This window comes from Bubalus bubalis, chromosome 6 (genome assembly GCF_019923935.1).
Source record: "Bubalus bubalis isolate 160015118507 breed Murrah chromosome 6, NDDB_SH_1, whole genome shotgun sequence".
NCBI classification, from domain to species: domain Eukaryota; kingdom Metazoa; phylum Chordata; class Mammalia; order Artiodactyla; family Bovidae; genus Bubalus; species Bubalus bubalis.
In genome coordinates this window covers 100,106,305-100,119,316 of record NC_059162.1, presented here as the reverse complement: position 1 = coordinate 100,119,316, position 13,012 = coordinate 100,106,305, and the positions used below count along the sequence as shown (strand labels likewise).

At 38.2% G+C, this 13,012-nt stretch overlaps 1 protein-coding gene across 4 annotated transcripts in view; it reads right to left on the bottom strand.

Annotated features, from left to right (window-relative positions):
• The window catches only part of GPBP1L1 (GC-rich promoter binding protein 1 like 1), a 74,756-nt gene that overhangs the window by 22,221 nt on the left and 39,523 nt on the right, over positions 1-13,012 (bottom strand). For all 4 annotated transcript variants that reach the window (XM_006052546.3, XM_044945077.1, XM_025288831.3 and 1 more), the window contains exons 3-5: positions 12,765-12,879; positions 10,310-10,439; positions 9,634-9,920 (exon numbers count right to left, since the gene is read on the bottom strand). In XM_006052546.3, coding sequence (XP_006052608.1) covers positions 9,634-9,920; positions 10,310-10,439; positions 12,765-12,824 — 477 coding nt within the window. In that variant the 5' untranslated portion in view covers positions 12,825-12,879. The remainder of the gene's footprint in view (positions 1-9,633; positions 9,921-10,309; positions 10,440-12,764; positions 12,880-13,012) is intronic.

Genomic DNA, 13,012 nt, shown 5'->3' with positions numbered 1-13,012 from the left:
CATGTTTTATCCAGTCATTCTTTTTTTATTACTGAATAAGTAGTCCATTAAGAATCCATCTGCCAGTGCAGGAGACACAAGAGACTAGGTTGGGAAGATCCCTTGGAGTAGGAAATGGCAACCCACTGCAGTATTCTTGCCTAAAAATTCCATGGACACAGGACCCTGGCAGGCTACCGTCCATGGGGTTGCAAAGAGCACGGCATAGTATTAAGTAGTCCATTACATGACTAAACCACAATTTTTCTATTCCTCTTTCTACATTTAAATTGTTTGCTGGGAATTCTCTGGGAGTCCAGTGGTTAGGACTCCATGCTTTCACTGCCGAGGGCCTGGGTTCAATCCCCGGTTGGCGAATTAAGATTCTACAGGCCACATGGCATGGCCACCAAAAAAAAAAAGAAGTTTCCAGTTTTGTGTTATTATGAAAAAAATTACAATAAATGTACATAGACTTCCATGCCTCTTTAGTAAATACACAGAAGTGCAAGTACTGGGTTACCAGATTTATGTTTAATTTTATAAGAAACTGCCAGATTTTCCTCTTCCCAAAATGGCAGTACTACTACACACACCTACATGAGAGCTCCAAGTACTCAAAAATGTCACCAAATTTAGTGTTTTCAGACTTTAAATATTAGCCAGTCTGTTCAGCAATATCTCATAGTGGCCTTAATTTAAATTTCCACACTTCCTTTATGACTAATGACACTGACCATTTTTTCATGTGCCTATTGGCCATTCTTATATCTTCCTTGTGAAACATTTGTTCAAATCTTGTTTATAATTTTAAAATACTGATTTGTAGGAGTTACTCATATTATGGCTACAGGCCCCTTTTCAAATCTATGATCTGCAAATATTTTCCTGAGTCTGTGAGACAAGCAGAAGTCCTAAGTTCTGATGAAGCCCAATTTATCAATGTTTTCCTTTATGATTACTGCTTCCTAGGTCAAAGAAATCTTTTTTAAAAATCCCTTATGTGAGAAAGATATTCTCCGAAGTTCTCTTCACTTCAGGCTTTACCATAGGTCTATAAACCATCTCAAATTCATTTTTTATATGCTAGGTGATAGGAGCAGAGAAGCTATATACTCATACCTGTGTGTGTGTTAGTTGCTCAGTTATGTCCAACTCTTTGCGACCCCATGGACTATAGCTCGCCAGGCTCCTCTGTTCCTGGAATTCTCCAGGCAAGAATACTGGAATGGATTGCCATTCCCTTTCTCCAGGGGATCTTTCCTACCCAGGGATCAAACTTGGGTCTCCTGCACGCAGGCAGATTCTTTACCATCTGAGTCACCAGGGAAGCCCAATCTATACCTAAGAGAAAGTATAGGTATAGATGGGGAAGCTATCAGAGAAGCTACCCTGGTCACTCAGCTGGTAAAGAATCTGCCTACAATGCAGGAGATCCCTGTTTGATTCCTGCATCAGAAAGGTCCCCTGGAGAAGGGATAGGCTACCCACTCCAGTATTCTTGGATTTCCCTGGTGGCTCAGATGGTAAAGAATCCACCTACAATGTGGGAAACCTGGGTTTGATCCTTGGGTAGGGAAGATCCCCTGGAGAAGGGCATGGCAACCCAATCCAGTATTCTTGCCTGGAGAATCCCATGGACAGAGGAGCCTGGCAGGCTACAGTCCACGGGATCGCAAAAAAGTCAGATACGACTAAGCACACACACACACTTGCAGCATCTATACCTATATATAGATAGATACACAGTTCCAGCACAATTTGTTAAAAACATTTCTTTCTCTACTGATTGGCTTGCTTTGGAATTTCTGTTGAAAATCAAAGGAACATATTAATGAAGGTTTATTTCTGGGTTCTCTATTCTGCCCTACTATCAATCTATATGCACAATAATGTCATATCATTTTGATTAGTGTTGCATTATACAAAGTCTTCATGTTAGCAAGTATAAATCCTACAACTGTCCTTTTTCAAGATTGCTTTAGATATTCTAGGTCTTTTTATTTCAATATAAGAAAGCATGCTTGCTGGGGTTGTACAGTCCATAGAACTGATGTCCTAACCATGTTGAATCTTCTAATTCACAGCCTTCCATTCAAAATGTATCTCTTATTTAGATCTTTAATTTCCCTTGGCAATATTCTGTGGTTCAATATTAAAAGTCTCTCACATCTTCTGTTAAATTTATTCCTAAGCAGTTTTCAAAGGTTTTTTAGAATTTTGTAAAAAGCCCTCTGTATACATATAAGCTGTTGAGTTCTTATCTGTGGATTCAATCAATTGCAGATCATATACTGCAACTATAGTATATACTACTGAAAAAATCTGCATACAAATGGATATGCAAGCTCGAACTCTTGAACAGCATGTTGTTCAAGGGTCAACTGTATATAAAAATATGACTTAAAAAAAAATTAACGCTGTAGCCTAAAACCTTGTTAATTCTTTAGTCTTTACGATTTATGTAAGCAATCATGTCACCTGTGAATAGAAACTTATTTCTTTGTTAATTTATAATGCATTTTCTCTTTCTTGCCTTACTGCACTTGTTAGGATTTCCAGTACAATGCTAAATATAAGTAGTGAGAATATACATGTTAATACTGCTCCTGATATTAAAGGGAGCTCTGCTTTTACTGGAGAATTTGGTAAGACTCAAAGCCATGGCTACACTATTGTACCTTCTCAGAATCCCTTCTCTCCACAAATTTCTTACTCTCAGATTCCACACACATTAAAGCCCAAATCCTACAAGACTACCCTCACACCTGGCTCCTTCTTCTTCAAGGAACAGCGTACCATGCATCATCGATTCATCATTCTCTTATCCTAGGAAGGTAATATCAAACTGCCAGGAATGAAGCTCTCAACCAGATTTACTAACAGCTACCATTTAAAAATATATGTGCCAGACTTTTCTGGCAGTCCAGTGGTTAAGAGACACTTCTACTACAGGGGGCGCAGGTTAGATCCCTGGTTTGGGAACTAGGATCCTGCACGCTGTACAGCATGGCCATTTAAAAAAAAGAAAAGAAATTTTATTCTTTCTTGATATATATCATTCTTTTTCAACTAATCACCTCTTAATCACCCTTGCTGCTATTCCACACACCTCCTCTCTGAATACATTACTTTCCTTGGATGATTCTGTCCATTCATAAATCTCAACTACCACCTCTGTTTCCAAAGGCATACCTCTAATTTACCTCACCCATCTCTTTGGTACTAAGACTTCTTTATCTTCTACCCTTCAATTCTGCTCCTCCTGCATTTTCTTTTCAAACGATTACTTCGTTTTGAACGAAGTATTTGAACTGAACGATTAGTTCAGTTCAGTTGCTCAGTCGTGTCCAACTCTTTGCGACCCCATGAATCGCAGCATGCCAGGCCTCCCTCTCCATAACCATCTCCTGGAGCTCACTCAAACTCATGTCCATCGAGTTGGTGATGCCACCCAGCCATCTCATCCTCTGTCGTCCCCTTCTCCTCCTGCCCCCAATCCCTCCCAGCACCAGAGTCTTTTCAAATGGGTCAACTCTTCGCATGAGGTGGCCAAAGTATTGGACTATCAGCTTCAGCATCAGTCCTTCCAATGAACACCCAGGACTGATCTCCTTTAGGATGGACTGGTTGGATCTCCTTGCAGTCCAAAGGACTCTCAAGAGTATTCTCCAACACCACAGTTCAAAAGCATCAATTCTTCGGCATTCAGCTTTCTTCACAGTCCAACTCTCACATCCATACATGACCACAGGAAAAACCATAGCCTTGACTAGACAGACCTTTGTTGGCAAAGTAATGTCTCTGCTTTTCAATATGCTATCTAGGTTGGTCATAACTTTCCTTCCAAGGAGTAAGCGTCTTTTAATTTCATGGCTGCAGTCACCATCTGCAGTGATTTTGGAGCCCCAAAAAATAAAGTCTGACACTGTTTCCACTGTTTCCCCATCTATTTCCCATGAAGTGATGGGACCAGATGCCATGATCTTCATTTTCTGAATGCTGAGCTTTAAGCCAACTTTTTTACTCTCCTCTTTCACTTTCATCAAGAGGCTTTTGAGTTCCTCTTCACTTTCTGCCATAAGGGTGGTGTCATCTGCATATCTGAGGTTATTGATATTTCTCCCGGCAATTTTGATTCCAGCTTGTGCTTCATCCAACTCAGAGTTTCTCATGATATACTCTGCGTACAAGTCAAATAAGCAGGGTGACAATATACAGCTTTGACGTACTCCTTTTCCTATTTGGAACCAGTCTGTTGTTCCATGTCCAATTCTAACTGTTGCCTCCTGACCTGCATACAAATTTTTGAGGCAGGTCAGGTGGTCTGGTATTCCCATCTCTTTCAGAATCTTCCACAGTTTATTGTGATCCACACAGTCAAAGGCTTTGGCATAGTCAATAAAGCAGAAATAGATGTTTTTCTGGAACGCTCTTGCTTTCTCGATGATCCAGCAGATTGGGAACTGGATCTCTGGTTCCTCTGCCTTTTCTAAAACCAGCTTGAACATCTGGAAGCTCACGGATCATGTATTGCTGAAGACTGGCTTGGAGAATTTTGAGTATTACTTTATTAGCGTGTTGGAGAAGGCAATGGCACCCCACTTCAGTACTCTTGCCTGGAAAATCCCATGGATGGAGGAGCCTGGTGGGCTGCAGTCCATGGGGTCACTAAGAGTCGTATACGACTGAGAGATTTCACTTTCACTTTTCACTTTCATGCACTGGAGAAGGAAATGGCAACCCACTCCAGTGTTCTTGCCTGGAGAATCCCAGGGACGGTGGAGCCTGGTGGGCTGCCGTATATGGGGTCGCACAGAGTCAGACACGACTGAAGTGACTTAGCAGTAGTAGCAGTTACTAGCGTGAGATGAGTGCAACTGTGTGGTAGTTTGAGCATTCTTTGGCATTGCCTTTCTTTGGGATTGGAATAAAAACTGACCTTTTCCAGTCCTGTGGCCACTGCTGAGTTTTCCAAATTTGCTGGCATATTGAGCACAGCACTTTCACAGCATCATCTTTCAGGATTTGTAACAGCTCAACTGGAATTCCATCACCTCCACTAGCTTTGTTCGTACTGATGCTTTCTAAGGCCCACTTGACTTCACATTCCAGGATGCCTGGCTCTAGGTCAGTGATCACACCATCGTGATTATCTGGGTCATAAAGATCTTTTTTGTACAGTTCTTCTGTGTATTCTTGCCACTGCTTCTTAATATCTTCTGCTCTGTTAGGTCCCTACCATTTCTGTCCTTTATTGAGCCCATCTTTGCATGAAATGTTCCCTTGGTATCTCTAATTTTCTTGACGAGATCTCTAGTCTTTCCCATTCTGTTGTTTTCCTCTATTTTTTTGCATTGAACGCTGAGGAAGGCTTTCTTATCTCTCCTTGCTATTCTTTGGAACTTTGAATTCAGATGCTTATGTCTTTCCTTTTGTCCTCTGCTTTTCACTTCTCTTCTTTTCACAGCTATTTGTAAGGCCTCCTCAGACAGCCATTTTGCTTTTGCATTTCTTTTCCATGGGGATGGTCTTGATTACTTATTATTCACTAATTCCCTTTGAATAGAAATCTTATTTTTTTATTTTAATTTTTGTAGAAATCTTATTTTTCAACCTTTCTTCTCTAGTTACAATGCCATGGTTTCCATTCTTTAGATTTATCCTTCAAAACAATATTTTTAACAAACTTAATGTCTGTTAACAGGAAAATGGATAAACAAACCTAGTATATTCATACAACAGAATATTTCCTATACAGCAGTAAAAAAGATACACAGCAGAGTTTCTCAACCATGGCACTACTGACATTTGGGACTGGTTAATTCTTTGTTATAGGGCTGTCCTGTGCATTGTAGGAAACTCAGCAACATCTCTGATCTCTTCATACTAGATGTCAATAGGACTATCTCCAGTTGTGACAACCAAAATTTCTCTAGATATTGTCAAATGTGCTCTGAAGGAGGCAAATTTGTTCCTGGGTTGAGAAACACTGATCTAGAGCCCTATCTATCAATACAGACAAATCTCAAACAATTTTAAGGAAATAAAAAAGAACTACGTCGGACACGACTGAAGTGACTTAGCAGCAGCAGACGATGTGATAGTATTCATATAAAATCAGAATCAGGCAAAATTGTATTACAGATTGTTTATGGATACATTCATATATGGAGTTGGTGCAAAAGTAACTGTGATTTTGCACTGCTGAATTTTGCTCTTTGATAATGGAATACATTCTTAAATAAATGTGGTAATATTATATACATCATTTTAATGTGCATATCTTGCTTTATGGCTTTTTGCTAATGAGTTATTACTTGCTGTTTATATTTATTTTAGACCACGGAAATGTGAAATGATATAGACAAAAAGCAAATGTGAGTGATTTTCTTATTCAATTTCAAAATGGGTAGTAAAGCAGTGGAGACAACTTGCAACATTAACAATGCATTTGGCCCAGAACTGCTAACAAACATATACTGCAGTGGTTGTTCAAGAAATTTTGTAAAGGAGATGAAAGCCTTGAAGATGAGGAGTATAGTGGCCAGCTGTAGTGGAAGCTGACAACGACCAATTGAGAGCAGTCATCCAAGCTGCTGCTCTTATATGAGAAGTTGCTAAAGAACTCAACTTTGACCATTCTACAGTCATTTGGCATCTGAAGCAAACTGGAAAGGTGAAAAAGCTCAACAAGTGTGTGCCTCATGAACTGCCTGTAAATTAGAAAAACTGTTTTGAAGTGTCATCTTTTATTCTACACAAGGACAACAAATAATTTCTTGATCAGATTGTGATGTCCAACAAAAAGTGGATTTTACATTATAACCAGCTCAGTGGTTGGCCTGAGAAGCAGCTCCAAAGCACTTCCCAAAGCCAAAGTTACACCAAAAAGGAAAAAAAAGGTCACGGTCACTGTTTGGTGGTCTGCTGCTGGTCAGATCCGTAACAGCTTTCTGAATCCCAGCGAAACCACTGCATCTGCAAAGTATGCCCCGCAAATCACTGAGATGCACCGAAAACTGCAACACCTGCGGCAAGCACTGGTCAACAGAAAAGGCCCAATTCTGCATGACGATGCCCGACCTCATACCGCATAACCAACGCTTCAAAAACCGAATGAACTGCTCTATGAAATTTGACCTCATCTACCATATTCACTTGCTCTCTTGCCAACCAACTACTACTTCCTTCAAGCTTCTTGACAACTTTTTGCAAGGAAAATTCTTTCCACAACTAGCAGGAGGCAGAAAATACTTTCCAAGAGTCTGTCAAATCCCAAAGCGTGGATTTTTATGCTCCAGGAATAAACAAACTTACTTCTCATTGGCAAAAATGTGTTCACTATAATGGTTCCTATTTTGGTTAACAAAGATATGTTTGAGCCTAGTTATAATGATTTAAAATTCAGTCTGAAACCACAATTATTTTTGTACCAACCTAATAGTAAAAAAACTTATATGATGGGAAACACTGAAATAAAAACGGTGATTACCTTTAGGGGAAAAAGGAGAATATGGTTAGGGAAGTTTTAACTGTACCTATAATTTACCTCCGGAGAAGGCAATGGCACCCTACTCCAGTACTCTTGCCTGGAAAATCCCATGGACGGAGGAGCCTGGTAGGCTGCAGTCCTTGGGGTCGCTAGACACAACTGAGCAACTTCACTTTCTCTTTTCACTTTCCTGCATTGGAGAAGGAAATGGCAACCCACTCCAGTGTTCTTGCCTGGAGAATCCCAGGGACGGGGAAGCCTGGTGGGCTGCCGTCTATGGGGTCGCACAGAGTCGGACACGACTGAAGTGACTTAGCATAGCATAGCATAGCATAATTTACCTCATTTGTAAAAGAATGGTCTGGAGCATACTGGGCAAAATGTCAATATTCACAAAGCTAGGTTATGAGTGTACTTGACCATCTTCTCCACACTTTAATGTACACTTCAGTTCAGTTCAGTCGCTCAGTTGTGTCCGACTCTTTGTGACCCCATGAATCGCAGCACACCAGGCCTCCCTGTCCATCACCAACTCCCGGAATATGCCATAAAAGTGTAAATACAAAATAAACCTGCCCTTATTGACCTTGTTCAGGTATGATGTGACTTAGCAGGTGAAAATAACACTACCTTAAACATTTCTTTCTATTGTCAACTCATTTCTCACTGGAAAAGTCACAGAACTGATAATAGACCTTATCAAACTATACCAATCAGTAGTATAGTACCAGTTTAAAAGGTACTCTAAGTAACTTCTACCTTACCCCACACCAATTCTCATTTCTCATTATCTTTTTTTTTTTTTAACTAAAGCACAAAAGAAACTTAAACTACTAAAAGAAATCTTGTTTTCCATGTGCTCAGCTGACTGTGGTCATAATAATATGTATTTTAGATAAATATTCAGGTAAGACAGAAATTATAACTACAGTTGGTTCATTTAATTATGTGAAAATTACAAAACGAAATTCATTTTATAACAGGAATACCATTCAACTTTTTTTTTTGTTGCTGCTGGTTTGATGAGGATTTCATCAAGCTCTCAAAGTGTGATGAGCAAGAGAGATTTTGTTTCCTAATCACTACCACTGGTCTTGTTTGAATTTGCTTATTTATTGAATAAATAAAGTTATAATTTAGTGTAGTCATTCTGGACTATTGAGTACTTAAAAACATTCTGGTCAAATACTTAATGTATTGGTGTATTATAGACTTTTCCAGGAATAAAGTTTTAAAGGATGGGCACCTTGAAATAGAAATATCAATAAGTAACATTTAAATTAAGAGCCCTCAGACCATTTGCTAGACTTGGGAGAGGAGGGGCTGAATGCCTAAATTTTACTCTCTAGTTGGCTTTGATAACATGAAATGGGTGTTATAAAAATGACTAGCTTATCTAATGTGCTACTTAAAAATAATGAGCTGCACTAATAGGATTTTGCTTCTAGTCATGTGGCTTCTGGGCACTTGGAATGTGTTATCTATATTAAGATGCAGTATAATTATAAAACACACAAAGAATTTTGCAGACCTAGTATAACAAAGAATGTAATTATTTGAAGATAATGACTACAGGTTAAAATAATAATAATGATTTGGATATATTTGGTTAAATAAAATATATTATTTTATTTTTAATATATTATTATTTTATTTTAAATATATTATTTAAAATATTTTAAAGGTGCACAAAAACTACTTTTGGCTTAGAGGTCAAAAGGCATATAATTCAACACACAGTAGCATATATAGGCAACAGGTAAAATATTCCTAACTGTGTGTTTCTAAACTTATCACAACTGTCTATATAAGCAAGCAATATGAGAGGAAAAAAATCCCTCTTATGATAGTTGGATAAAGACAATTTAACAGTTTTCCATAAATATATCTGAATATTGAATCTTATAAAACTTAAAGAAAACTCAGGATTTCTTTCAAGTTCCAAAGGCATAAAGATGAAAAAATATTAAGATTTGCTAAAAATTATACAGGAATTTTGGTCCTCATCTTCATATTAATCAACTCTTTCCTAAAAACAATAAAAGTCTAAATGTAGGACTCCCTTTTATTTATTTCTTCAAATGTTCTCATTATTAACAGGGTTTTATATATAAGAATCATTTTAGATTTCAACTGCAGAACTAAACCTTTATACTTACAAAGTCTTCCTCTTCGAACTGCAACTTTTCCACCTTATCTTCTTTCTTCTCTTCCCTAATATCTGTAGGTGGCTTTTCCTGAAAGGCACAGCCTTTCCGGGAATGGAAGCTGCCATTCCAATGGCGATGGTTTCCTGTGCCACCCCCACTACGCTGGCTCATGCCATCATGACCTCGTGAAGAGCCATGCCAACCAGATAGGTTCCCTGTGATTCCAGCATATGCTCCCTTAGAGACACCAGAGTCCACAGAATCATGGCGGAACAGGGAGGGCTGGTGCCAAGAATCTAAAAAAATAAGGAAAAGTAACACATTAGTGTGTTTGCTTTCTGGAAATTCAGAAACAAGTGGGCCATATGCTTCCTGATCTAATTTACGGTATTGCCAAAGCCCTTCAGGGGACTTCTAAATAAAAAATTAAGTCCACACACACAAAAAATCACAAGATACATCCTTTTGTTTTAATGTAATTTCTGTATGAGTTCTTTAACTGAATAAATGACTTAAGAGAACCTAAGAATGTTAGAAAGCCAATATAGCTGAGTAATGACTACTGGACGATCTAATTGAGTATTATGTTTACAAAAGATCATTATTTCAAGGTTATGGACATGTACCCTCAGCCTGGGCTTCCTCTGAGTAGCTTAAATAGTCATGGAAGTTGGGTATGTCTTACCTCCTGTCGTTCGAAGAGGTCCATTGTTGAAAAAGCCATCAGAGGAATTATGTCTACGACGGCTTACTCCAAATCTACCATCTCCTCGGGGTAGATGCTCTCCGTGTTTTTCGAAAGTCGCTGTAGGTGACTAAGATGATAATAAAGTATAGAGAAGCAAACAGATAAGTACGTATCAATCTCTTTCATTATCTTTGGTTTTGCATCAGGCTTCTAGAAAACAAGTAATATTGGTGGCAGAAATCTCCATTTTGAACACTTGGGACATAGTTAAGGGCAATAGTTCTCTGAGTTAGAGAAGTCCTACATTTCCTATTTAATTACTGATTGAATTAACAGGCTACTTCAATTACTTGCATGGCGAGAGGTGGGGGAGGAATCAGTCAATATCCAGAAGAACAAGCTCCAAAACTTACACTTAAAAATGTTGTTAATCTTGAAAGGAAAAGAAAGAAGCTTACGTTTAAAATAATTCTAAATAGCTTATTTGTGTAAATTACTCTCGAATTGGAGAGAAAGGAACAGTTTAAATACCACCATGGCATGCCATTAACAATCACACAAAAGTTTTTATAGTTTTATAAAACACTTATTTCCATTGTTTAATACTCATAACAAGATTACAATTTGACATCATCCCCATTTTATTTACACATGAGGAAGGAGGTCAGAGAGAATAAGTCTCTGAGGTTACACAACTAAAATAAAACATTTTGAGAAACACTATTATGTCCTTTCCTATTCCAAACAGTTGTATTCTATGACAGTCTTTTTCTCAAATAATAGAAAACCAAAGTTTAAAAATCCATGAAATGTACGGTTTACAGGCCCATCACTCCCAACATTTGATAAGTGCTTATAGGAGAACTACAGGTTGTGTTAGAGAAATCTTTACATCTATTTCCTTATTATTAATATCTTCACTTACACTTGGTATTGTCAGATTTTATTTAGCCATTCAAGTGGGTTGCAAGGGCTTCCCTAGTAGTTCAGCTGGTGAAGAACCTGCCTACAGTGCTGGAGACCCTAGTTCGATTCCTGGGTCATGAAGATCTCCTGGAGAAGGGATAGGTTACCCACTCCAGTATTCTTGGGCTTCCCTGATGGCTCAGCTGGTAAAGAAACTGCCTGCACTGTGGGAGACCTGGGTTTGATCCTTGGGTTCGAAAGATGCCCTGGAGAAGGGAACAGCAACCCATTCCAGTATTCTGGCCTGGAGAATTCCATGGACTGTATAGTCTGTAGGGTCGCAAAGAGTCAGACACGACTGAGAGATTTTTACTTTCTTTCAGTGGGTTACAAAGATTTCTCCTTTCCTCCGAAAGTTTACTGGGTTTTAATTCTTCAATTTAGGTTATAATACACTTCAAGTTAATTTTTATTTATGATATAAAGTCAAGGATGAGGCTCTCCCTCCTATTCCTCCATAAATATCCAGTCCTAAAGCAACTTGTTAAAAAGGATTATCACTTCTGCATTGAATTACCTTGGTACTTTAGTAAAAAATCAACTGACTAAATAAACAGGACTATTTTTGAATTTTCTATTCTATTCTATCATTTCACAAGTCTATGCTAATACCACACAAATTTGCTTGCTATAGCCTTAATGGAAATATTTATTAATAAATTATATTTCCTAATTCTTTTTACCAAGTTCATGGTGCTAAATCAATTGTTCTTTGCAGGTATAAGATCTGCCTACTTTTAAACACTTTCCTAGATCCCATACCTAATCTCTCAGGTCCACCACCTCCAACCCTTGAGGCGGATTATGTCAATTATGAGATGGCTGCGAATTTCACAAGCGCAATTCAAACTGAAATTTAGAGCAAAGGGTTGTGGGTCTAGACAGAGCAGGAACATCTTCCCCAAAATACATGTTTAAAAAAATGTTTTTTTTTTTCTGAGACTACCTATCAACTTTGTCCCTCCTCTATTAGGTGGCAAAATGGGAAGTATTTTTATTAGCTTCCCAAAGGTTTCCTTTATCAAGAATATATTCCATTTGTCTTTATCCTTAATGCAAACATTTTCTCCAAAAATCAGTAAGCAGACAATTGTCTCTGAAACAGAATTTCTAGAATTTCTATTCTTTTTCCTCGTCAACTACTTTAGACATATGTACATTTATTCTGAAGATCCATTTCCCCCCAAACCGAAGTGTTCTGCAGCTAACACAGGAAGTCTTAAGTGTGTCACAGGATGAGAAAAGCTTAACATGTAATGAAATAAACAGGACACTTGGGTACACACTGACTTGAACTGCATAAGTGTTTATACCCTATTTGTATCCTAAAAGTAAGATAAAAGAAAGATAAGTTTATGAAAACATATCTAAAATTCTCAGACAAGACTGAATATACACACAAAAAAACTAGATTGTAAAACAGAGGCTATAAGACAAGGATGCAAAGAATTGGTATTGAGATAGTTACTAGAATGAAGAACAGTACCTTAGCTGACTGTGGTGTTGAGAAATTTAGCCAAGCAGGAACAAAGTCATGCTGCGCCATTTAGGTCCAGTGTCTCTTTTCAACAAGGTGAGGCATCCAACCTCATGGCCAGGATCTGAAAATGAGAAAATTGAAATCATTTATTCTTGGAAGAACCTGGTATCAAGTAAAGGAGTCTGTGACTTCTTTAAGGCTGCCCTTTTACAGAAAGACTTGCTCTCTGAGCCTTTCTAGTCATCTGGCCTCAT